We start from the raw sequence: 27474 nt of genomic DNA, 5'->3' as shown, positions 1-27474 counted from the left end.
TCAAGCCTCAATTACATGCCACCGAATAAAAATAAGTTTTAAGAAGCGATTTAAAATGATTCTGGTTGTGGGGATCTGGAAAGGTAGATTATTCCAGAGAATACAAACAGTAACAGCAACAGAAAAAGCCTGATCTCCTTTGCTCTAAAGTCAAATGACATGAAATTCAGTGTGTCGATGCAATTTAAAGTGTTTTACCCACAAGGTATTTTTCAGTCAGAAGACCCAAAAATCCCCATTCACTCTGAAAACATTAAAGATCCACATGACATTGCTGCCATGCACAATGTGAAGGAAAGGGGGACATGTGTTGCACATGGGGCCTCTGCAGGCTGCGAAGTATGAGATACAAGTGACCCATTTTGTGACTGGCAACAAGAATGATCAGCAATCATAACTTTTTCACGAAAATCAGATGATTATGATCGGTGGCCACTCAATTGGCACATCACTAATTGCAATGAATTGATAAGTCAACATTTTGCCCCACCCAATGTTGAAATGAAGCACCTGGACCGATGTCATCTTCCAGTGTTGTACCCATTACAGATGTTGTCATTCTGTTTGTAATTGGACATCCTAGAACACTCGCGACTATTAATGAGCAAACATGACATCATTTGGAATCAGTCACATTAACCTGCCAAACAATGGCTATTTTTATCTTGACCTAACTTATCTAGCCAATTGTATACTTCTACTTCAAGCTCAGCCTTCTATCAGAAGCCTCAGAGCCAGAGGGTTCTGTCCAGGATGTTGGCCGTTCTTAGGTTTGCACTCTACTGGGATCATGTCAACAACATAACTTTATTTGAAATAGACATTTGCTAGGCAGCAGCAGGATGACTGCCATCTTGCAGCATCACTGTGTTACCTGAGACATTTGGTGAGGCACAGTTGTCAGCAGACATGTTGAAGAATTCCCATGGCAGACATTTACACACAAATATAAATGCATCACTACCTTTAGGTTTTTGGCAATGTTATTTGTGTTAAGTTTGAGCATCTGTTGCTGTAAGACAACATTGCATTATCATGTAAAATGTAAGTTCATAATACTTGGAGTACATTAAACAAGTGAAGGAGCAAGCAGCGTTTGTGACCCTCACAGCTCAGTGCTGCTCAGGCTTAATGGCGACCGCAGGACCTTCAGCAAAAACGTCAATCTCACGCAGACACCGAACCAGTCTACTACGCAACACAACTCAATATGTTGAGCAGTGCTCCTTGATAATACATAAAAAAATAAAAATAAAAAATCTAATACAATTTTGTTGATGTATTTTCTTGACCTTGGAATAATCTGGGGGCACAGTGGGGTCAAATCACAATTTAATGCTATTGGCCTCTTTAGAGGTTAAAAGTCAATCATATCGAGTTTGGTTGCAAATCGGAAGATGCATATGTGATATAGAGCCAATCGTTTGCAAACAGGAAAGGATTAAAAGTCACCATTAAGCCACTCCAACATGCACTAGCCAGCAGTTAGTGTTTAGAGAAGGATTTACCATCATGTTGTTCTGTGTCATTAAACAGGTTTAGACTTGTATGAATCAGAGTACCGTATTTTCCACACTATAAGGCGCATCTAAAAACCATTAATTTTCTCAAAAGCCCACAGTGCGCCTTATAATCCGGTACGCCTTATATATGGACCAATATTGAGCCACAACAGGTCTCGCAACTACGGTAAGCCGATTTCATTTTACCCCGTAGAAGAAGAAGAACTCCAGCCGCTAGATATTGGTGTCACAGGGCATTCAAATTTAGACTGCGAACTGCCTGGGAACAGTGGAAGGCGAACACACGTTCATCAAGACGGGGAGACAGCGCCGACGACATACGCCACTATCTGCCAGTGGATCGTAAATGCCTGGGCTGATATGTCATTCTCAACTGTGGTCCGAGCTTTCAGGAAGACAGGAATTGTCACTGAACTGCTAAACAGCAGCAACACTGACTCCATTAATGATGACTTTGACGAGACGGAGCCGGGCATGTTGGATGCCGTATTTGCCCAACTGTTTAATTCGGACACTGAAGAAGAAGAATTCGAGAGATTCGTGGATGAGGAATAAATTAATAAAGTGAGCTTTACATGTTTATTTTGTGTGTTTACAGCTCAACAAGGTTGGTCATATTGTGAATATGGACATTAACATTTGAACAACGTTGAGTTATTGATATATTGTTATTGCTTTGCACTATTTAGAGTGTTACTATATAGTGATTGCACTAACGTTTGATTTACCGTAACAGTATCAGACTGTTTTTTACGTGTTTATTGAATCGAGGAAAAGTTCCCCTCCACTATGTGAGATAAATGTTGCACTACATGTTACCACGTCACTGACTTTACCTCAGGGAAAATGATAAAACAGCTGTTAATTCATTTTGGGAATGAACGGACAAACCAGCTGTCAGAATGCTGGTTTGTAATCTATTAATAAAGTTTGACTGACCTATCGGACTGTTTTGTTGACATTTCCTTTAGCGCAGCTCCATTTAATGGATGCATAACGTAACCCCAGCCTCTACTGTAGAGTCTATTCTAAATTAGACAAGCTCACTCCACCCCCATGCAGGAGTAGCGCAAACCTCTGACAAATACGGTTATATGGTGATGGTCACTGTATTACCTGTGACATTTAGTGAGGCATCGTTGCATTACCAGTCAACATTAAGGCAAAGAAGACAGGCAAAACATTTCTAATGAGTCATTCATCAGCTCATTATTTCACCAAGGCAGAAATTGACATTAAAGTTCAAGGTTCTGAGTGCTAAATCGCTTAAAAAATGAATGCATTTCATACGAGCCCGTAAAGGCAAGTTTGATTTTTGTTTGTTACATAACATGGTAATATTAGTTTAGACATGATGTTTTTAATGCATGAATATTGTCAGTTACACCATTACAATGTACAAACGGAAAGGAAAGGTTCTCCTCTCTACTGTACTGCAGCCTGCTGCAGAAGTGGGAGGGGCTCACGGCAGCTCTCACTACTCACTGTACTATCGATGTTTTCCCGTTTTGTTACTAAAGTATCCAATAAGCAAGGGTGGAAATTAAAAATGTTTTACAGGCCACTCAGACATTTCACCAGCCACTATTTTTCTTTCAATTACAAACCCGACCAGTACAAGCAAATGACAAAAAATATATGATTTATTCTCAACTCTTATGCAAACCGATTTACTGACAATAGGTTTACCGTACTTATGTACGTATACAGACTACTTTAACATAAAGAAAGGATGGATACCTTTACAGAGGTGTAATGTAATAAGTTCACTTGAAGTAATTACTAACAGCAAATTTAACTGCACAACCCTGACATTCTTGCAATTATTTCCTATGTTGAACATTTCCACATTTTTCTACAACTCCCCCAGATAGTATTTACTGAAGATGTATCTAGTTATTTTTTAAATATTCTTAAATGGTATCAATAGCGGTTCTGTTTGTTGTTCCTTACTTATTACGTTTTCTATTGAAATTCACAACTATTCTTATTACTGAAAACATCTCAAAATGTGTTCATTATTAATTCTACGGGCCGTCAACATTGCTCTGTTGTCCCCATACCTGTCAAGTCTCCCGTTTTTTCCAGGAAACTACTAGATATTACCTCCTGTATTTTATATCCCTCCCCCCACCCACGTTAGCTTTCTTCCTCCCCCCCTTTAGGGTAGCACCCTCTGTGACGTTACTGTGTGGTAATTAACATATCAGTTAGTTTGACACATTTTTCTGAATGGGCTAATGCGCATTTTAGCTTTAGTTGTCGTAGTTTTTCTGACCCTCCTCGTCTCATATCCGCTCACTGTTCTCAGACAATGGTCAGCTGAAATGGCGCAATTTATAACATCAATGGAGAGGGGAGGGCCAAGGAGGACTGAGGGATTTCTTTGGAAATCCCTCAGTCCTGTCAATGAAATCAGCCCATTAGTTGATTTCATTGACAGACATTGGTCTGTCAATGAAATCAACTAATGGGCTGCCCGCGGTCAATAAAAATTATATGTGAATTTTATATATATTTTTTTTGTTAAATCATGACACTCTTGGTCCGTCCCGTAGTATGTGCATCAGTCTGTAGTCCAGACTGTAGTCCTCCCCTGGACACGAGTTCAAACAGAATGCAGCTTTTGTTTTGGTTTTTTTTTTCTTTTCAGTTCAAATTGTTAACCTGCCACGATAGGGGGTGCGTTGCTCCAATTTACACGCCACTTTAGACTTTTACCCGCATTTGGCCACTGGCAGGTGTCAATTTTCAACTCTGTCAAAAAGCCATGTAAATTTGTTAAATTCCGCATAATCTTTCATAAAACTATCTCAGTACTCCTCCTTCGGTCAAACAGTGCCAAAGCAGTGGAATTCTCCGATTTGTTTAGAATGGTATGGCTTTTCATCGCTTGGAACGGGATTTGAGAATAAAACCATCTCATTCGGACACACTGCTCTGCCCAATGGTGTGTCAGGAGATAGAATAGTGAGAGTGGCTGCAGGTTTGATCATAGCATTACTCAGCTTTCCAAATATGATTTTGTTTTTGTTTTGTTTTTTGCAATGTGGACATGGAGTAGAATGGGTCTGTTCTGCTCTGAATGTTGGGGATGGTACACTGCAGGACAGACAACTGACTGCAGTGTTTGAGAAGTGCTCAATGCAGCGCTTGCTGATTACTCAGGACCACCCTTGCTCTAGAGCATCCCTGCTCTAGTTTTCATAAAAATAGCTGATTCAAAGCTTAACTTTGTGCTTGACTTAGCAGACGCGTTCAAGAGATGTGTTTGACCAAGCAGGTTCCCGTCCTTTACTGCTGCTAGTTCTCACTCACTACCAATTCTTTGTGTTTTCGCCATGATTGGAAATTCCAGAGTTTGAAACAGTGCTGTTGAAACAGTGAAAAGAACCCCTTTTTTCATTGATAGCTTTTGTCAGGAGCTCTCAATGAGTTCATTGCAGCAAATCAAAACCTGAGCGACAAGAATAAAAATGCAAAATTCTGTTTTTGATCAAATCTAAAACAAAAACAAAAATCTAAGCTTCAGCAATAAAATCAGATTACTACAAGAATAATTAATAATTTTAATTTAAGTAAATATGCCACTTACAGCTAATCATCTCCCCCACAACCCATAAATACCTTTAATGACTCATTTCTTTAATACTGTTGATTGTTTATTATCCTCCTAATAAATCTTGCTTTAAAAGTTGTCTTTGATTCCTGTTTTTCAGCTGCTAGTTAAAAGATAAAGTCTGATGACATCATACACAATCAGTTTTTTTTTCATATGGTTGCTTTATTTTTATTCAGTGAAAGGTTTGCTAAAAGTTCTGAATTCTGAATTGCAGAACAGCATTTGCTCTGTTAGTCTTATTTTCTGTATTTAGTCTTTAACAATTGTCAGGGTGTCTTTCTAATCACTTAATTGGCATATTTATAGGCCTGACCCCAGTGTGACATTAAGTTGACATCATGCAGTCTCTCTAATGCTGTCAGCCCACATTAAAGTTATGACACCACATAGTCCTACAAAAACTACACATGAAGATAAATTAAATTAAATTAAATTAACAATTAAGACAAATATTTCAATTCACCTTTTTATCACAAGCTCTAAGCAGGTCTTTATGTGCCATATTTAAAAATATGTACAGAAGCTACAAAGACCTTACCTTGTTACAGTGACGGCCAATACCCATGAGAAAGTTGTCCGGTTTGATGTCTCTATGGATGAAGTTCTTTGTGTGTACATACTCAATTCTGCTGATCATCTGGGGAAAAACAACAACAAAAGGGGAGTGGGGGGAAAGCACATGAGTTGCTTACCATTCAGTTATTACAGAACTACTTACAGAAATTGTTAGGAAACTACTGGCTCAGAACCTGTCTGATTTATTAAGGAGCTTCTCCACTGGCAAGTCTCACTGTAACTGGTTAATGTGTGGTTCAGTGCAGTGGTGAGTTTTTCCTCCCTACTGTGGGAGAGTGGGTGGGCCATGAGCCCAGCAGCTGTGAACGACTGACATTTGCAGCGACACTTAGCAACGAAGAACCATGAGGTTGTGGTTCTGATGGACTCAAACCCACATTTCATTTTGACCCAAATCTAATGGAAAAAAATTCAGATGAGATTTTCTTTTTTTTTTTTTGCTATGCATATTCTGGCATACAAGATTTTTTTTAATGTGAAACTATTTAGATAAAGCTGTTAACCACTCCTGAAATTTGACTTTATTTTTTTCAAAATCCAACAAATAATAAAATGAGCATCACAACAAAAAAATGTTTAAATATTTCTGGCTGAGCATCAGATGCCTTTGGTTTACCAATCCAGTCAGCAATTGTGATTTTCTACAAAATGGTATGCAGCTCACTACACTGAACTTAATCGAGATCAGAGATCAATGTCAGGAACAATTTTTAGATTTGTGCATCCCTAACAATTATTTTTCTTTTGGAGCTGCACTGTGTTTTTGTAGATTTAGAGAAAGCATATGCCAGGATTCCAAGAGAGGAGCTGTGGTACTGCCTGAGGAAGTATGGATATCTTACAGTGGTGACATGTATGATAGCTGTAAGATTGTGGTGAGGTGTGCTGTAGGAGGGACAGAAAAGTCAGCGTTCACCAAGGATCAGCTCTGAACCCTTTCCTATTTGCTGTGGTGATGACAGGTTGACAGATGAGGTTAGAAAAGAATCTCCATGGACTATGATGTTTGCAGATGACATTGTGATCTGTGTTGAGAGCAGAGAACAGGTGAAGGAAAATCTTGAGAGATGAAGACGTGCCCTGGAAAGGAGAGGAATGAAGGTTAGCCATAGCAAGACAGAACACGTGTGTGAATGAGAGGGACCCAAGTGGAGACATGAGGTTACAGGGAACAGAAATAAAGAAGGTGAAAGTTTTTAGGTCAACAGTCCAGAAGAACGGCGAGTGTGAAAAAGTAGTGAAGAAACGTGTCCAAACAAGTTGGAGCAAGTGGAGTGTCAGCTGTGATGTCCGATAAAAGAGCATCAGCGAGAATGAAAGGAAAGGTGTACAAGACAGTTTGGACATGTACAGAGGAGAGACAGTGAATAAATTATTAGAAGGATGCCGAGGATGGACCTGCCAGGCAAGAGACCCAGAGGAAGACCAAAGAGGAGATTTATGGATGGAGTGAACGAGGACATGAAGATAGTTAGTGTGAGAGAAGATGTGGAGATAGGGTTACATGGAAACGGATGACTCGCTGTCATTTTAGGGGTAGCGATCCCGAAAAGGAAAAAAGACGGAAGAGAAAGAAGAAGAAAATTAATCTGTAGCTATAATAGCTCACTTTTGAAGTTAACCTGGACAAAAATGGTACAGAAGTCTGAAATTATATTCAATTTAATAATAAAGCACCAAGCTCAACTTCCATGTATATTAAGATGGCAGAGGAAAAGATCCAAAATATGGAAGAAGTCATCACGGCTATGCTAAAGCCACACGCCAAGATGGAGGAATAATTGCTGGATCTGGAGAGTCTCTCCAGACGCAAAACCCAAAAGATGTAAGGGATACCCAAGGGACCTGAGTAGGAATGGACAATGATGATCTCATTTATAGAAACTTTACTCTGTGAAGGTCTTGAGTTAAATGATGAGATCCCCAACCTCTAGTTTGAAAGAGCTCATCAGTCAGTGGGGCCGCCATTTCTATGATAATTAAGTTCTAAAGTTTCAGAACTAAAGAGACAATACTCCGCAAAGCCTGGCGGGGGCAGGGGTTTACCAGGTAAGAAAACCACATAACTTGGGTCACTACTATCCACCTATCGTAACTAAAAAAACGTAGGGAATATACAGAAGTCCGCAAATTATTGAAAGAACATAGCGTCCACTTCCAGACCCTCTCCTCTGAAGCTGCGTGGGGAAAAGGGTCTGTGGTACAACAACCTACCTTGTCGTAGGTTGTAATACAACAACTTACAACAAGGTAGAAGAGTCATCACAAGGCCTGCTGAGACAAGGCTTCACAGTGACAACCATCAAACCTCCAGAGATGCTCATGAGTCAGGTACAGCAGCTGCCCCGGAGTAGAGCGGAACGACGAGCAATGATGGGCGTATTTAAAGCTGGCAAGGGTACCAACTACAAAGAGAGGCTGCAAACCTTCAGGGGAACACCAGTGGGCCACTCCAGAACTTAGAGAGGATCTACCCCAGATAAAAGATAGCTGGAAAAATTGCAAAATGCAGTGCATCACAAAAGTGAGTACACCCCTGACATTCCTGGAGATTTTCAAGTATACTTTTTCATGGGACAAGACTGACGAAATGACGCCTTCATAAAATTAAAAGTAATGTGTGCAGTTTATACAACAGTAAAAATTTATTCTCTCAAAATAACTCAACATATACAGCCATTAATGTCTAAACCGCTGGCAACAAAAGCGAGTACATCCCTAAAAGACTACACCTCTAAAAGTCCAAACTGAGCACTGCTTGTCATTTTCCCTCCAAAATGTCATGTGACAAATTAGTGTCACTAGGGTACAGGTGTGCATAGGGAGCAGGTCTGTTCAGTTTTGTAGTACAGCTCTCACACTCTCTCATACTTGTCACTGAAAGTTCCAACATGGCGCCTCATGGCAAAGAACTCTCTGAGGATCTTAAAAGAAGAATTGTTGCGCTACATGAAGACAGCCAAGGCTACAAGATGATTGTACCCTGAAACTGAGCTGCAGCACAGTGGCCAAGATCATCCAGCATTTTAAAAGAGCAGGCTCTAATCAGAACAGACGTCGTGTTGGTCGTCCAAAGAAGCTGAGTGCATGTGCTCAGCATCACATCCAAATGCTGTTTTTGAAAGACAGGCACAGGTGTGCTGTCAGCATTGCTGCAAAGATTGAAGAGGTGTGAGGTCAGCTTATCGGTACTCAAACAATGTGCAGCACACTACAGCAGATTGGTCTGCCTGGCTGTCACCCCAGAAGGAAGCCTCTTCTTAAGTCTCTACACAGGTAAACCCCCAAACAGTTTGCTGAAGATATGTCAACAATGGACATGGATTATTGGAACCAGGTCCTATGTTCTGATGAGACCAAGATTAGTTTTTGTTGTTTTTTTTTGGTTCAGATGGTCTCCAGCATGTGTGGCAGCTGTCAGGTGAGAAGTACAAAGATTAAAAAAAAAAAGATATGGCATTTTTACTGACAGCTTGGACCATGACTGTTATTTTCCTCAAAAATGAATGCCTGACTTACCCAGCCTTGAAAGAACAACAGGCATCAGTGATCTTGTTCACAGCTATATTGATGTAGAGGGTGTGTGGATCTGCTGTTTTTCTCATTGAGAGAAAGCATTTTGCTGTGATGTGCACAATGTTGGACGCATCGTGTAGCTCAAACATCTTGATCTTATCCAAAAAAGATGAGAAACTTCTCAGTTCATGTCATCTCAACTCGAGTCAGAAATACACTGCAGAGAATCAGTCGAAGTGGAAGACGCCATGTTTACATAGAAACAAGGCGCCGCAAGGCTTTGTTTGTGAGACTTGCGACCACATGGGATTTTTTAGGTAGGTTGTGGGCGGAGCTTGGTAAGGTCCATAATAGCTCACTTTCTAAGTTAACCTGAAGAAAAGTTGTACAAAGATCTGAAATTCTATTCCATTTCATAATAAAGAGGCAGGTTCACAAATACGCTTATAATAAATGTCTATGCTCCAGCTTTTGGATTATGTATTCATCTTCAGTCAGTTTGAAAGATGAACTCTCACATACCTGTCAAGCTTTGGGTTTGAAAATACAGAAAATGTTCCCTGGAGTGGGGGGCTTGAGGTGGTAGGGGTGGGGAGCAGGCGAGCAAACAAACGTAAGATGAGGGACTAGGGGAGAAAATGGACCAGGGGACAGACGAACGCAAGTCCAGGGACCGATAGGCCAGGGGACGAAAGTAAGAACGCGGGAGCAATACGGGATTTTTACGGCATCTTCATTTGTCACACTCAGAAACTGAGTCATGTACTGCCACGATGCACTCCACCACCCGTTCGTTCAGACCGGGATGATATGAAATTTATTGTGCGGTTCGTTTATAAAGCTACACTTACACTGTAACCATCAACTACTCAGCTGCCCGCCGTGTTCAGTCTATCCACTCACCTGTATAAATATTCCCGCAGCTCTCTTCCCGCTGTTTGCTTTCAACCAGAAACTCCCAGAGAAGAAAGCCTGCCGTACTCCAGGCATCGCGCCAGTCATTTTAAGGATGTTTATTGGTTCCCCCATAAACGATGAAAACACTGGCATTATCAATCAATCAATAAAATCCCCACAGGCCGAACTTGACAATTGGACATTATGCCGCTAACATTTGCATTTGTCAACAACTCGGAGAAGGAAGTCAGAGCTACGTGTAACGCAAGTAATGTTCCGGCCGGAACCCGGTGCTCTAAATAATAAAACATAAATTAACAAAGCTTCAAGCCAGGTAAATTTTCCTCGAGGAATTTTAATAATCAAAGTACTCTAATCATGCGAGGAATCGGTTCAGCCTTGTCTAGGAGCATAAAATCATATTTGGAAGAGTTCCACAAACATTGAAAATGTATTTAATGTAAACATTCCATTTAAATGTGAAACTTTGCAATCTAGATAGATTGTTTAGTTACCACAGTGACATTTGATGCTGTGAGTTTAATCTTTGCCTTTGAGCTCTCTTTGTTCACAAATATATCAGTAAATTACACTTATTACCGATTGCTTCTTAGATTGGCCAATTAAATTACCCTCCTTCTCCCAGGAATTACTAAATTTGTGTTGAAATGCTGTTAGTAGTTCTGATGTTGGAGGGACTCCTAGGTCAAATTCTGCTCAAGGACTCCCACAATCTTGGGCCTGCCCTGCATGATAAGTTAAATACACTAAACTGCGCATCTCTGCTGGGTTCAAATAGGTACTGGCAGTGACGCTCTTTCCACTCAAGAATAGGACAGAACGCATGCAGATCATGGAAAATAGCCTAACTTCTCATCATCAAAAGTCCTTAATGATGGGAAGTTAGGGACTACTGACAATAGTTATCAGTAATAATTTACCATGGCAGCTATGGTTAATTGCTATTATGTGATCAGAAGTTCTTAGTTCAGAGTTTTAAGTTTGATTCCTTTTTGGAGCTTTTCTGTGTGATTCTAAATTGTCCACAAGTGACGGTATGGATTGTTGCAGCAGCAGCACTGTGAAATTTTCCTTTAAATAAAAAAAAAGAAAAGGAAAGTTATTGTATTTTTTTTTTTTTATCATTCAACCCTCTTTACTATTAACAAAATTGTGGAAAGAAGAAAGAGATCTTTTGTGCCAAAACATCTTGTATGTAGTGCACTTCAGTGCGAGTCTGTGTGGGTTGGCACCCCAAAGCATAAATCTTATTGGTCAGTTTGCTTTTTCTGTGAGCTAAAAATGATGAGCAGAGTTGGAACCTCCCATTGTTCTAAGATCCCGCCTGAGCTTTTACAGTGTGCGCGGTTCTGGCGGGGTCGCCGTGTTTTTGTAGCTTTTTTGTGGCTTCGCAGACTTAAAAACTGACAGGTCACGCATTGGCTGACATCAGCAGATGTCGAAGAAAAATGTCTGACAGATTGGAAGGTATGCACAAAACCATCACTGCACCTGACTTGCAAGAGCACAACCACCTGTCCAACGTGCATCGTATGCGTATCACACAAAAGCAGCACAAACCTAAGCCACTAAAGCAGTGCACCTTTTTTTTGTTTGGTTTAATACACAAACAATGCTAAATAAAGACATGCAAGCAAAGCCTACCAGTGTGATCTACAGAAAGAGAATGTTGAATTCTCTCAAACAAAACATCCCTATTTCCCACTAGCAATATCAAGGAAACTATTAAAGATGGACAAACATTGATGTCTTTATGTCATTCAGCAGCCTAATGTATCTGTGGTAGAGAAGTTTTATTGAAATCTGATGAAGAATACAAATTTGGGGAGTGGTAAAAAAATACTCAAATTTGTCAATTTTTGAAATTTTTTTCCATCTGTCAAATTAGCTTTGGAAGCATTTTTGCGGCCTAATAAATCTTTATTAAACAGTCCCAGACCCCTACAAAAAAAAAATATTCTGTAAAGAACACACAGCCGGCCGGGCAAAATAGCTTTTGGGGCTTGGTTTCAACATAGATTTTTTAATATGCCATCCCAAAAATGCCATGTCTGCTGTTAGGGTCAATATTGAAATTTATTTTATTTTTCAAAATGACAGTTTTTAAAATATTCTTCACTTTTAAAGTAAGCAATTATACTGCGCATTTTCATGTTTTGCAATATGATTTGTATATATTTTAAAAATGTCATAAATTTCGTTACAAATAAGGGTCAAATAGATTTTTTTTTTTAAGCAATCAGCTTTCAAAAACCCCATGTTTTTCTACTCAAATGTGCGTTTGAGGCAAAGTACACCTATACCCCCCAAAATCTCAAAAGCCGTTAGACACAATGTGCCGAAATTTTTTCTGCTCTTTTCTGGTAACACACTTAATAGAAAAATGGTTTTAGAGTACTAAAAATTTAAAGAAAAAAAATGCCGGTACCGAGTACAAAGGGACTAACAGGAGACTTAATTTGTGTGGCTTTAATAGCGCTTCCATTTTGTGTCTGTTGAGTTTTAATAAGTTTTTAATAAGGGCTAAAGAAACTGTTTTGGATACTCAAAACAAGCTTTGTGGGTTAGGGGTAATTAGCGCAATTTTACTTACTTGGTCTGCCAGCATGAGGACAGTTTTCATGGTAAATCGTCGAGAGCAGAAGTTAAATAGGTCCTCCAAACTGGGTCCAAGCAAGTCCATGACTAGGACGTTGTAGTCTTTTTCCTGGCCATACCACCTGATGAGACACAAAAAAAACTATTTTGCAACGTGCATCTGACATTTAAATGAATTGCCGGGTTTTTTTTTATCTGAAAAATCTTACTTGAAGCGGCATAATGACTAAAGCACATGACCACCACGTTAACTTCAAAACATGTTTTATGCAACATTAAACTGACAGTAGCACTGATCGCTCACTGATGTAAAAGCACACATATACAAACACATATATACACAGCCCTGGAAAAATTAAGAGACCACTGAACATCATTGAAAACCTCAAGTTTATTCAACCAAATACTGATTTCTGAACTCTTCCCTAGTTAAAACATTAATGTTGTTGTTTCTAAATTGATATGAACTTGTTTTCTTTGAAGTATTTGCGGTCTGAAAGCACTGCATCTTTTTCGTTATTTTGACCAGTTCTCATTTTCTGTAATTAAATAATAAATTTTTGCTTGGAATTTTGGAGGCATGTTGTCAGTAGTACATAGAATAAAAGAGAAGTGTTCATTTTACCCAAACATACACCTACAAAAAGTAAAAAACAAATTGATGTTTTTAAGTGGCCTCTTGATTTTTTCCAGAGCTGTATACACACGCATACATTTATATACACACAAACATATATATATATATATATATATGAGGTGTTCCGACTGATCTGCCACCAATGATCGGTGATCGCTGTCTCATGTTGCCGTTCATCTGTATCTTACTTAGAAGCTTGTGTGTGCAGCTTATCTCCTCTTTCGTTCACACTGCAAAGCATGCAGCAACAAATCCTAAGTGATGTGGTGAGGAACTTCAACGCTCAGACTGAATGAGGAAGTTTGAGTGTTGCAACGCTGAAATACCTCTAGGGGTGAAGAACATCAAAATGCATCAACACAACGAATCTAATATGACACTTAAAAAACAAACACCTGACGAAGCTTGGCTAAATCGACATTCACTGCAGGACAAAAAAAAAAGATATACGTAGCGGCCTGGCAGCAGCAGGTAAAGCATCGCACACCTTCCAACACAGAAGAGCATGACAGTCAGAAAGCAAATAACCTGAAAAATAATTGAAGTCTTTGGGCTAGTGTTGGCTAGACGCTGGCTAGATCACTGCTTTGTGCTACTGTTATTTCATAGTCATAGCGCCATTTCTGCTCCACCTGGCAGTGGACTCTCCCACCGAGCATCCACAACATATATACGGTACACATATGCATACATACACACACACATATATATATATATATATATATACACACACACACACACACACACACACACACACACACACACATCAGGGTTTCCCACAGAAAACTTGCTAAGCCCGGTAGTCGGGGTGCCGAGGTGGTCCATCATGTCTTTATATGAAAAGATGTTAAGTATACAGGAAATGCAAAAATATTACTGGGTAACTATATGTTTCGGGAAAACATCGCCAATGAAATGCTATCTAAACCAAAAAATACAATTAAAATTAATATCAATTATTTGCACTTCTGTTTAATCCAAATTATGTCAACAGCTCCCCAGGGCTTCAGAGGCCACATAAATGGTAATATTTTAACACAGACCACAGTGACATTATTATTGCTGATAAATTTGATTTAATGGTTTCAGCATACATAAATTAAAAGACTTTAAATTGTTTAACATTTAAATACAAGACTTAAAGGAGCTGGCAAGTTTTCTTTGTAAAACTTCAAAGAACAATATTCATAGTTTAATTGTTTTACCACTGCAACAATCTGACGCTGAGAGTTTAATCTTGGAGTTCGAGCTCTGTTTGTTCACAAATACAAATTAGTAAAATGCAATTATATATATGTATACGTGTGTGTGTGTATTTCACACATATATATACACACACACACACGCACACACACACACATACTACAGTGTACAGTGTGTCTGTCCGACAGCGTCAGCAAATATTTGCTCAAAATATACAGAGTAGAGATGACGTGCGATTCGCTCTGAAGAACATAATTTTAACGATCCGACAAAAAAAAAATCTGGTTCGAATAGCTTCACTGAGGAACTCCGTGTCTTCAGAAAACTCCGCCGCCATTTTCTAACAGACATGTTGGGAAGTAACACAACAAAAGAGGAGCGGCCATTTCCAACCACATAGCTTTTCCCTGCCTTGGATCCAAATGCGGCCTAAAGAGGCTTCACATTGAAATAAGGTTGTTTGGTTGAAAATATGTCGTCACAATAATTGATTCATGATTAGAGAGCCCTATCTCAACGAGACCTTCGCTAAATCACTGTTGGTTCTCTGTGTCTTGGATGGCAAAACAAACGGAAACGCATAAATACGATGACACCAACTAGACTTAGAGGGGAGAAAAGATTTTCCTACCTGATGTGTGGAATCCCGACTCCACCTTGAAGGATCTTGTACAGCTTGCTTTCGTACAGGAGCTGTGGATGTCTGGCTTTTTGGGATTCTAGTTTTACAGCTACCTCCTACGAATAACACACAACATAGTAGCTGTTACCGCTGCAGTTCAAGAATTGATACCACAAATACTTCCGATATACCAATAGGCTAACATGAAATCTTAGTTCTCCAGCAAACAGGCAGGGCAGTGTTGCGATCTGCCTCTCATAGTATCTAAAATGAACCATCCCATTCCCAAACAAGAACCCAGAAACAGACTGATTCACCAAGTTACCTCTCCATTTGTGATGTTGATTGCCAAATAAATGTCGCCGAAAGATCCCGATCCAATTTTTCTGACGAGCTTGTACTTTCCACCGACTATGAACTCGGCTTTGGAACCACTGCTGCTGGCCATAATATCAACCGAAGAACAATTATCAACAGAAAAGCTTTAGGATCTTTGCGTTTGTTGGTCAAGCTCGGTTATCGGTAGAACATAAAGTCGCGTTATTAGTAAAACCACTGCACAACCTGTCGCAAACAATTCCCCCCCCCCAAATACAAAAAAGACTATTTTCAATGGATCTCGACCAATGATATTGGTTTTGTCATGAGCTAGAACTTATAATTTCTCTAGAAATGTCGTGCCAAACAGAAGGAGTAAATCCAAAGCTAAATCCCAACAAGCTGAAGGCCTTTGACAAGAAGCTAACGTCAGCACAGCAAAGTTTAGCATCAAGCTAACGTTGTGGCGAGCAGCAACACTGAAAAGTGTCCCAAGTTTCTGTCACAAGGAGCTGAAAGCAACGCTCCCGATGATGGCAATGGTAGTTCTACAGTCTCTGAACCGTTTTTCCGGCTAACTTTAAGAACCGCAACCGTCTGTACAAAGCGCAACCCACTCACTCCGCCATCTTGTCTTCTCTACCCTTCCTCAACTGGTTTCAGTTGAAGGCGATTAGCTATGCTGTCTCATGGCCCCTTCAAATGCTGTTGGGAATTTCATAATTATCAGGAACAAAACACGATTTCGAAAGCATAAATTAGCTACCTTATTTTTTGTTATATAAAATTAGACATCATATTTATTATTATTGTCTTTCATGGTTAATTTAACTTTGTAAATTATGTGATGTCGCTACTTCTGTTGTACAACTATTTTTTTTACGTGAGTGGTAAATAAGTAAAATAAAAACAATAGAAAAGAATAGCGGGGCAATATCTTTTTTTGTCTGACAGTTTGAAAATTCTAGTGTCAGAGCAGCAAATTAACTTTCATAAACATTAATAAAAAAGGAAAACTTACAAAAAAAGGAATAAGAGACAGTACTATACTGAAAATAAATTACAACCTAAGAAAAATAATAACATATGATTATTACAATAGTATTCAAATTGAGTTTGTGAAATTCAACTCAGCGTCTTCTTTTATTAGCTTTTAACCTTATTTCAGAATTGACTTGTTTCAAGTATTTGCAGTTGTCTTCAAAGTGTTATTATTTTGTAATACTGTTTTAATGTCAATTATACTTCAGACTTCAAGCACAAGTGCAACTTATGTCATCTACAGAAATGCTCAGATGACTCTGCACTTACTGAGCTTATCAGAAGATGGACTGAGTACAGAAAGCCGGTGGGCCGCTTTGTGGCATGGTGTAGAATAAACATTGTTTATTAACATCTTGAACTTTAAACAATGGAGATGATTGTAGATTTCAGAAGAGCAGGGTCAGATCAAATTCTATTTCCATCATGGGACAAGAGTGGAGGTGATTGAGGAGCATGAATCAGCAGCATCAGAACCAGAACCTAAAAAAGACTAAACAACCTGATTAAGATTTTCTGGGGATGCTTGTGGAACCTCTGGAGATGATTGTGCAAAGAAAAATTTTGCATAAAACCAAGAGAATTATGAAAACCCTGAGAATCCTCTTTATGAGACTGTCACAGAAAGATAGCTTACTCTGTCAGAGGCTTCTTCAAATTTCTTGTAATACAGACCACTGCATGTCCACAGCCATCGTATGAAGGTATTTTTGGTGCAAAACTATTTGTGCCTTGCTACTGTAAAGTTGAAGTTGGACTGAAAAATCCATCCATCCATCCATCTTCTTCCGCTTATCCGGGGTCGGGTCGCGGGGGTAGCAGCTTCAGAAAGGAGGCCCAGACTTCCCTCTCCCCAGCCACTTCTTCCAGCTCCTCCGGAGGAATCCCAAGGCGTTCCCTGGCCAGCCGAGAGACATAGTCCCTCCAGCGTGTCCTGGGTCTTCCCCGGAGCCTCCTCCCGGTGGGACATGCCCAGAACACCTCACCAGGGAGGCGTTCAGGAGGCATCCTAACCAGATGCCCGAGCCACCTCAACTGGCCCCTCTCGACATGAAGGAGCAGCGCCTCTACTCTGAGTCTCTCCCGGATGACTGAGCTTCTCACCCTATCTCTAAGGGAGAGCCCAGACACCCTACGGAGAAAACCCATTTTGGCCGCTTGTATCCGCGATCTCGTTCTTTCGGTCATGACCCAAAGCTCATGACCACAGATGAGGGTGGGAACGTAGATTGACCAGTCAATCGAGAGCTTCGCTCTTTGGCTCAGCTCTCTCTTCACTACGACGGACCGGTACAGGGCCCGCTTGACAGCAGATGTGCCAATCCGCCTGTCGATCTCCCGCTCCCTTTTTCCCTCATTCGTGAACAAGATCCCGAGATACTTGAACTCCTCCACTTGGGGCAGGACACCCCCCTGACCCGGAAAAGGCACTCTACTCTTTTCCGGCTCAAGACCATGGCCTCGGATTTGGAGGCACTGATCACCATCCCAGCCGCTTTGCACTCGGCTGCAAACTGCTCCAGCGAGAGCTGCAGATCACGTCCCGATGAAGCCAAAAGGACAACATCATCTGCAAAAAGCAGAGATGCAAACCTAAGGCCACCAAAACGGATCCCCTCAACACCTTGGCTGCGCCTAGAAATTCTGTCCATAAAAGTAATGAACAGAATCGGTGACAAAGGGCAGCCCTGGCGGAGTCCAACTCTCACCAGAAACGAGCCCGACTTACTGCCGGCAATGCGGACCAGACTCTGACACCGGTCATATAGGGACCTGACAGCCCATATCAAAGGGCCCGGTATCCCATACTCATGGAGAGCCCCCCACAGGGCTCCCCAAGGGACACGGTCGAACGTCTTCTCCAAGTCCACAAAACACATGTAGACTGGTTGGGCAAACTCCCATGCACCCTCCAAGACCCTGCTGAGGGTGTAGAGCTGGTCCAGTGTTCCACGACCAGGACAAAAACCACACTGCTCTTCCTGAATCCGAGGTTCAACAATCTGACGGACCCTCCTCTCCAGAACCCCCGAATAGACCTTGCTAGGGAGGCTTAAAAGTGTGACCCCCCCTCTAATTGGAGCACACCCTCCAATCCCCCTTTTTGAACAGGGGGACCACCACCCCAGTCTGCCAATCCAGGGGAACTGCCCCTGATGTCCATGCGATATTGAAGAGTCGCGTTAGCCAAGACAACCCTACAACATCCAGAGGCTTAAGGAACTCCGGGCAAATCTCATCCCTGCCCCGAGGAGCTTTTTGACCACCTCAGCGACCTCGATTCCAGAGATTGGAGAGCCCAACTCAGAGTACCCAGGCTCAGCTTCCACAATAGAAGTCATGTTGGTGGGATTGAGGAGGTCTTCGAAGTATTCTGCCCACCGGCCCACAACATCCCGAGTTGAGGTCAGCAACACACCATCCCCACTGTAAAGTGTTGGTGCTGTACTGCTTTCCCCCCCTGAGACGCCGGATGGTGGACCAGAATCGCCTCGAAGCTGTACGGAAGTCTTTCTCCATGGCCTCTTCAAACTCCTCCCACGCCCGAGTTTTTGCCTCAGCAACCACCCGAGCTGCATTTCCTCCCAACCGTGCCCCTCCAGGCCTCACTGTCATTGCCCACGTGAGCGCTGAATTCCCCCAGTAGAACAAGGGAGTCCCCAGGTGGAGCACTCTCCAGTACCCCCTCTAGGGACTCCAAAAAGAGTGGGTAATCTGAGCTATCATTTGGCCCATAAGCACAAACGACAGTCAGGACACGTCCCCCCACCTGTATGCGGAGGGAGGCTACCCTCTCATTCACCGGGGTAAACCCCAACGTACAGGCGCCGAGATGGGGAGCAACAAGTATGCCCACTCCTGCCTGACGCCTCTCACCTTGGGCAACTCCAGAGTGGAAGTATGTCCAGCCCCTCTCAAGGGACTGGTTCCAGAACCAGAGCCATGCGTCGAGGTGAGACCGACTAGGACCTGTCTGCCTTGGGTGACCCTTCCAGGGGCATGAAGCCCCAGACAGCATTGCTCCCAGGATCATTTGGGGACTCAAACCCTTCCACCACGATAAGGTGGCAGCCCAAGGAGAGGCGAAAAATCATATTGTTATTTTGGATCTTTACCAGTCTATCACAAATACACCTCTTCAAGCACAAATACACAAACTGTTTTCTTTGAGTCACACTTTAAAGAAGCTTACATATTCATTGTAGCTCCAAATGGTCCAAAACTAATGGTGGAAAACAAATTATCATATCCGTATTGTCAGGTTCCATGTTTTTCTGTGTATTTATTTCGAGTTTCCTGTGTGTCCGAGTCTCTGTGTTGTCCTGTCTCCCCTTGATTAGTCCCCAGGTGTGTCTCGTTCCCTGATTACCCTCCGTGTATTTAGTGTCACCTGTGTCTCTATGTATTTGTCGGGTCCTACGTCTTCTTACGTCTTTGTCACATCACGTCTTCCTACGTCTGTAGTCCGTGTGCCCAGTCCGTCATTTCCTGCATTGTACCGGTTGCTACCGGCGTCGAGCCCTAGTGTCCGCTCGGCTGTGCTGCCCGGCTTCTGGATTGTTTTGGACTGTGTTTTTAGCTGCATTGCATTATTAAATCATATACTCCTCTCATTCTGGGCCTGCTGCGTCTCCGTCACCGCTTCCACAACACCACTTTATGACAGAAGGACCCGACCTAGCTGAACGGTGAGCAGCATTAATACCATCATGGACCCAGAGGAAAGGCAGGAATTACTGGAAACAATAAGGGAGTATGAATCAGCCATGGTCAAGCCGTACGCGGCCTGGAAACGGCTCGGATTCACCATCCGGTTGGGTCTGCTGCTGGACTACTGGGTTCCACGTTGTCCGCGTCCTGAGCTGGTGGGACTGCGAAGGGAGGCAGAGTGGGAGCGTGAGGCAGCGCTAGCTGTCATGGCTGGAGAACCGCTGCCTCCCAGACCCAAAACTCTGTCCTCCCGTTCCACCACCTCGGCTCCGTTATCGCCAGTGCCTCCTGAGACAGCAGCAGCCCTTCCGCGGCCAGAGCCGCCAGCAACCCTTCCGCGGCCCGAGCCCATTCCTGCCGCCGCTCCAGCCAGCGCACCCGAGCCTGTTCCTGCCACCGCTCCAGCCGGCGCACCCGAGCCCGTTCCTGCCGCCGCTCCAGCCGGCGCACCCGAGCCCCCTAGTGTCAGTCCCGAGCCCCCTAGTGCCAGTCCCGAGCCCCCTAGTGCCAGCCCCCAGCCTCCTAGTGCCAGTCCCGAGCCTCCTAGTGTTCCTAGTGCCTGCCCCCAGCCTCCTAGCGAGACCCCGCATCCCTGTGCTCTTCCCGGGTCTCCTCGTCAGCGCCCCCGTGCGGCCCCAGAGACTGCTCCTCGTCGCCGCCCCCGTGCGGCCCCAGAGACTGCTCCTCGTCGCCGCGGACGGCCGCCGGACCGCCTCCGTGGTTCCCGCCTCCTGCGCCGTGGACGGCCGCCGGACCCCCTCCGTGGTTCCTGCCTCCTGCGCCGCGGACGGCCGCCGGACCGCCTCCGTGGTTCCCGCCTTCCTGTGCCTCTGCCCACCCCGTTGGGTTTTTTTTGTTTTGTTTTTGGACTCTGGACCCTCGTGTCTCCGCCCAACATTTTGGGTTATTTTTCATTGTTTATAGACTCTGGCCCCCCGTCCAGCTCCCCTCCGCCCACCCTTGTTGTGTTTTCTGTTTAGGCCGTCTTGGAGCCGCCCTTTAAGGGGGGAGTACTGTCAGGTTCCATGTTTTTCTGTTTATTTATTTCGAGTTTCCTTTGTGTCCGAGTCTCTGTGTTGTCCTGTCTCCCCTTGATTAGTCCCCAGGTGTGTCTCGTTCCCTGATTACCCTCCGTGTATTTAGTGTCACCTGTGTCTCTGTGTCTTTGTAGGGTCCTACGTCTTCTTACGTCTTTGTCACGTCACGTCTTCCTACGTCTGTAGTCCGTGTGCCCAGTCCATCATTTCCTGCATTGTACCGGTTGCTACCGGCGCCGAGCCCTAGTGTTCGCTCGGCCGTGCTGCCCGGCTTCTGGATTGTTTTGGACTGTTTTTGGCTGCATTGCATTATTAAATCATATACTCCTCTTATTCTGGGCCTGCTGCGTCTCCATCACCGCTTCCACAACACAACACTATGACACGTATCTCATAGAATAACTTGCAAATATTTCTTTATCACTCACAGACACAAAACTACTGCTACACCTTCACAGATTCTTCAATAGGGGTGCACAAATTCCATTCTACAAGTCACAAGATATAAAATTTATGCTCTAATACTTTTGCTCCACTCAGTCCAGTACATTTGGAGCAAAACTAATTCAAACACCTGTATTAACATCTTCACACAGACACATTTTTTAAATAATATTTTTCTCCTCAACACAGATAGAGGTCAGAGAATGCAACTACACAAAACCCATGATGAAGTTACAAATCCTGCTCTACAAGTCGCACTGTCTTTTTTTTTTTTTTGTTTGTTTTTTTTTAAGCGCTTTAGTTTTGGACCATTTCCCAGCTAGTATACCTAGGTGGGCCCTATATGGGATAAATGAGGCCAACAATTTAGGTCCCACAAGGTTTGGACGAGGCTTTCATGGTGGCCATATTGGAAAACGTGCTTGTGTTATTGAGGAGGTCTTGAAAGCATTTTGCCAACTGACCCATAATATCTCGAGTTGAGGTCTCAAGATGAGGGTGGTAGCACACCACCCCCACTACACGCAGTTTTGGTGCCTCATCCACCAAGGCAGTAGTTATGGTGGAAACACTGGTGAAAACATCAGTGTTTCCACCATACAGTGATGTTGTATGGTGGAAAAGAGTCACCTCAAAGCCACATGGAAGTTGTTCTCCATGGCCTCTCAGAACTCCTCTCACATCTAGGTTTCTCTGCCAGCAACCACCCAAACTGCATGCCACTTGGACTGTACCCCTCAGCTACTTCCAGGGTCCCACAGGCCAAAAAGACAAAACAGGACTCTTTCTTCAGCCTGACAGCCTCACCGCCGATGTCCTCAAGAGGGTTTGAAGGTTGCCACTGTGACAAGCACTAACAACCCTGCAGTCACAGCTCTATTAAGACAACGGAGGCACAGAACATGGCCCACTCCAACTCAATGACTGTCATCAGAAATTTACTGTCCGAAAGACCGACCTATAGATTCTTTTAGTGGGTTCCAACCTCTAGACCATCTTCATGGGTACCTCTGGCCTCACGATCGACCTCCAGAGCCTCTCTGTGGGTCCTTCCGGCCTCACAGCCGACCTCTAGTCTTCAGGGTCTTCCATCGCCGGCTCCCTCCAAGGTTACAAGGTTCCTGCTCCGCCAGTGCTGGCCATCAGACTTTCGGCTACTTCGGTACTGGAGAAATCAAAGAACATGATCCTTACAGAGCTGCCTGCTTTGTCTATGATAGTTGGATTGTTAAAGCAGTTGTATGATGGTGTCGTCAACTCCAACTCCACGGCAATAAGCAGGGGATCCTGATATGTGCTTGTCTGCTTACTCAGATGGGCCTGAGTAAGCATCCCAGTTGTTTCTGTGTTTCTGCTATTTTTTTTATATCTATTGAAATATACTTAATTTATTATTATTTACCTGTTTGCACTGCCTTTGAGAGTTGCTACTTTTACAATTTCATCGTGCTTTCTTGCACAATAAATGTGGACTGAATCTGATAAATAAAAAACAAAATAAGACAGAACTGGTAAAACTTGAACCAGAACACAAGCAATACATACCAGTTTCACACTTACCTGTAGTTAATATTTTGTAATGCTGTATATATCACTCAGAAGCATTTGGGAATGGAAACACACTAAATACAAGACAATTTAAACATGAACAAAACTGCAGATCATTAAAATTGAAACAAGAGAATATTATATAATAATAAAATTAGTTTCATGAGCTTTTTTTGACACTATCCTGGGGCAGTTTTACAAGAAGTGGTACTGACATTTTTAACTTCCTCTCTGACCACCATCAAACATACAACCACGTACATATCAATATACTGTACATGGTACATACCATATGACTCCTGCATAAAATTGATGCAGTGTAATACATACATTTCGAAGTATCTAGGATATGAAAAACACTGAATACAAGACAATTCTGACAAAACAGAAGTTGTGAAAGGGAATTTTTGTTGGTTACGACAAAAATAGAAGGATTCAATGAATGATTTGGCTGTAGAAAAATGGCCGAAACCAAGAACCCGAAGGGGGAATAGAGCTCAGTCCCGACCTCCACCACCATGGACGGTTGAGGAAGAACTCAGTTCACAAGACAGCATCTGGCCCGGCTGATTCTGAACTTTTAAAAATAGCACACATGGTTTTATTTGTAGTTGTAGTCTGGGAAAAAGTAAGTCTTTTATTTAACTATCACTTTTTTAGTCCTGTTGTGCAGGTGTCGGAGACAGCAGGTTCAAATCATGGCAGTGGCAGCTATTGCTGCACTTCCGGTGATAGTTGCCCTAAGGTGCCAGTGGCACTGCACAGGCTGTGGCGACCTGCTAGTGGTACCTGCCACGGGCTACCGGTACCTGCTACTGGCATCTACCATGGGTGACCTGCACAGGCTACTGCAACGTGCTAGTGGCATCTGCCATGGGCTGCCGTGACCTGACAGAGGCTGCCGATCTAGCAGGACAGGGTGCCACGACCAGCCACAGCTAAATAACGGCAGCTTAGCTTCTGTGACGGATGCTACGGCTTTTGTGACAGACTGAAGCAGACGGCGTTTCCGTAAACAAGTTTTAATAAATATTGCACAACAACCGAAAAGAGAGATATAACTTCTATCATGAATACAGATCAGCAAAACCCTACAAATTACAATGAAATACTGCTACTTCCGGTAGGCGCCGGAAGTAAGACCTATAATCGTTTCCACACTAAGCCTGCCAGAAATAAGGTGGATAAGAAAAAAATCTGTTTTTGTGGGATGGTATCCTGTTGGTCAATGGCCCTTGGAATTGTCCTTTCTTTTTCTCCCTATATGGCGCCCCTGCCCCAAGGTCATTTTTAAAAACATGTAATCTCATCTGTACCGTTCAAAAATGCACAATATGTTTATAAACATTTTTGGAGTATTATAAAGAAGTACTGAAATATTGTTTTCAAGCAAAACAACGTCTTTGCGTTCAGAGGATGAAAACACTAGACTCCGAGAAAAAAAAAAAATCATATGACTGCTTTCCACCAGCATTAAGTCCACCACTTGCGCACAAATCTGAGGCTGTTCTGAAGCATGAAATGAGTCTCAAAAATCCTAGTGCACTAGTAACCGGATCTGTATGTAAATGTAGTTTTGTCTGCATTTACTTATCATATATATTGATATATATATCGACTTATTATGTACATATAATAAGTACGCACGAGTCAGGCCATAGTACACACAAAGATGTTTACAAATCAAGTATTACACTCGCAGAGGTATTTTGAGACTATTTTCCCTCCATATAGATGCACCTAAAAGTTGTAGGTATCCCTAATCTAAACGATACATAATCTACAACAAGTAGAATGTAAAAATACCAAGAAATTATATTTTAACCTAATATTTTATAATATGAGAGCGAAATTATACATATTTTTCTTTACAAATCATAGTAGGCTTCACATTCTCTGAGATGACGCTGTGGTGACGCAGCTTCGTAATGACGTTTGCTTTCGTTGTGTCTGGATGAGACTCCTGCATCCAGCTATGGTGTCGGTCTTGAAGCTGCCCGGTCGCCAGAGGAGGACTTTGCTGCACAGCGACTGGACATCTGGCTGTTTTGCAACTCACGAGGGGTAGAATAAAGAGGCGTCCCACACCACTGGCTGCTGTGGAGGGCAGCTCGCGCATCTGTTGCCTGGGTGAACTAACATCACGTTAGCATTTAGCTAGCTAGTTTGTGACCTAACAATGAGCCTGTTTGGTATATGTTCCAATGTCATGTCGTGTCTGCGTTCGAAAAGAGCTCTTCACTGAACACACGTTCACGGCTTGACCGGCTGCGCTCAGAGTGGGACCAGAAATGACTTTTATGTAACCTTAAAAAGGCAGATTTTTAGGAAAGCACCGTTTTTAAAAATAATTGTGGGCTATGCGGTTACTGCAGAGCTTAGCCGCATTGCCGGCAAATTTGGAGTTTTTGCTTCCCAACTTATCTAATTGTGTTTGAAATTAACAAAACTGATGGCTATAAGCGAGTCAATAATCAGCTAGAAGGCCGTACTGTCAATGGAATCTTTCCTGCAGATTGCTCCCCATTCTCTGGCTATTGTACTGGCCAGAGATGGAGGTGCTGAGGCATCAGCTGCAGCTGGTGTGTCAGAGAGCGATGAGCTTCCGAGACACCACACTGGTTATGAGATTTTTGCCGATTTTAAAGCAGAAAACTCTCAGCAGCATATATGGAACCAGCGGATTACTGAAGCTGTGTCGGAGACCTTCTTCCTGGGATGGATAGATGAACACGTGCTACTGATCCAGGGAAAAGAGGACCATCTGGAGGTGCTAAGAGAGGGATGGATGCGGAGATCTCTTAACCCTCCGCGGGGCTTCACCATCAAATGCTTGGGTAAGGCCTACACACTCTCCTGGGTTGTTTATTCAGGTCAATTCAAACATATTTTCTTAATTCTTAAGGAAGACTAATTAACTATTTTTATGGCATGGCAGGATTTCATGCACAAGCTCAAACAAAATTGCGCACACATGCTTGTAAAATGACAATTGTTTTATATGTTGAAAACAATGCTTTTAGAGAATGTATTGGGCAGCTATTTGAATCTCATTTAACTAGAATTTTTGAAAATATAGCAGCCTCAGTTTACCCTGCTGGATCTCATAGTACATAGGTCATATTCCTTATTTTAGGCAAGTTGGTAGACAGGGGCACTGCAAGAAATGTTGGGCCCAATGACAAAAAATTAAATTGGGCTCCCCCTTCACAGCTCCTGTTACAATTTTTTAAGTATATCTGAGCCATATAAAGTGTCACAATTTTAAAGTCTTGCAACTGCCTTGCTTTTGTTGGTCCAATACTTATACTAGCACAATATTTACTGGCGAATTTTACATGCAACAGTCCACATACTGTATGCAAATAGGTTACTTCATTTTTTTGTATTATTAGTTTTTGCTCTTTGAAATGTCTCACCCCACCAGCAACAGTCATAGGCAATGTGCAAAATATACATGAAGCAATCCAGATTTCTCAAAAAACCCTATATTGTTGCATTTTGTTCAAGATGCAGAACATAACTTTAATAAAGAAAATTAAATACATTTTCATATTTGTTAAAGCTACCACCATGTCGCGACAGTTTGCTATGAAACAGATAATCTGTGAAAAGATCAATCTCCTCCACCTTCTCTCTGAGCTGCTACTGCAATCTAAAATAATGCACCATTCTGACCAAAAACAACCAATCAGAACCAAGAGGAGGGTCTTGTAATTGACAGGGCCCCCATTTTTTATTTTATATTTCTATAAGAAAAGAAAAAAAACGTGGTTGTGGGAGGGCCCCCTGTTGGTCAAGGACCCTTGGAATTATCCTAACTTTCCCCCTATACTGTGCCCCTGTTGGTAGGAGAGGTCATTCCTCCAATATAAGTATTGATTTCAGACCAAGAAACGCTGAACCACAGTTGTTTTAATATATTTTTTACACATTGCATTACCATGGTCTGAAATTATAATTCTCAATTAAATGCTAAATTGTTTTCCTTTCCAGTCAATTTTTGGGGCCTGTGTTCACTGTTTGTTTATTTTTCTGTGAGGGTTTAATAATTCACAGTTTTGAAAACTGGATGTTTGGAAACAAATTTAAAAATTGCCAGGTTTTCTCTTAAAGCTACAGTATGCAACGTTTACAAAATGTTGTTTACATATTTGTTA

The 27474-nt window shown here is 42.4% G+C and overlaps 2 protein-coding genes across 11 annotated transcripts in view; one reads left to right on the top strand and one right to left on the bottom strand.

The window, feature by feature from the left end:
* Positions 1–16224, bottom strand: part of csnk1a1 (casein kinase 1, alpha 1) — a 69619-nt gene extending 53395 nt beyond the window's left edge. For 3 of the 6 annotated variants that reach the window (XM_044126780.1, XM_044126782.1, XM_044126781.1), the window contains exons 1-4: positions 15541–16207; positions 15225–15331; positions 12749–12875; positions 5684–5782 (exon numbers count right to left, since the gene is read on the bottom strand). In XM_044126780.1, the coding sequence (XP_043982715.1) occupies positions 5684–5782; positions 12749–12875; positions 15225–15331; positions 15541–15663 (456 nt within the window). In that variant the 5' untranslated portion in view covers positions 15664–16207. Of the gene's footprint in view, positions 1–5683; positions 5783–12748; positions 12876–15224; positions 15332–15540 lie in introns of all 6 variants that reach the window. The other 3 variants (XM_044126783.1, XM_044126784.1, XM_044126785.1) reach the window with 2 other exon arrangements.
* Positions 16225–25214: 8990 nt separating this feature from the next.
* Positions 25215–27474, top strand: part of LOC122836847 (storkhead-box protein 2-like) — a 13427-nt gene continuing 11167 nt past the window's right edge. Inside the window, exons 1-2 of one of the 5 annotated variants that reach the window (XM_044126774.1) lie at positions 25223–25378; positions 25980–26151. In XM_044126774.1, the coding sequence (XP_043982709.1) occupies positions 26103–26151 (49 nt within the window). In that variant the 5' untranslated portion in view covers positions 25223–25378; positions 25980–26102. Of the gene's footprint in view, positions 26152–27474 lie in introns of all 5 variants that reach the window. The other 4 variants (XM_044126776.1, XM_044126775.1, XM_044126777.1 and 1 more) reach the window with 4 other exon arrangements.

The sequence above is a fragment of the Gambusia affinis genome, linkage group LG09, assembly GCF_019740435.1.
Source record: "Gambusia affinis linkage group LG09, SWU_Gaff_1.0, whole genome shotgun sequence".
NCBI lineage: Eukaryota > Metazoa > Chordata > Actinopteri > Cyprinodontiformes > Poeciliidae > Gambusia > Gambusia affinis.
The sequence above is the reverse complement of the archived record's forward strand: the minus strand, read 5'-3'. Positions and strand labels throughout refer to the sequence as shown.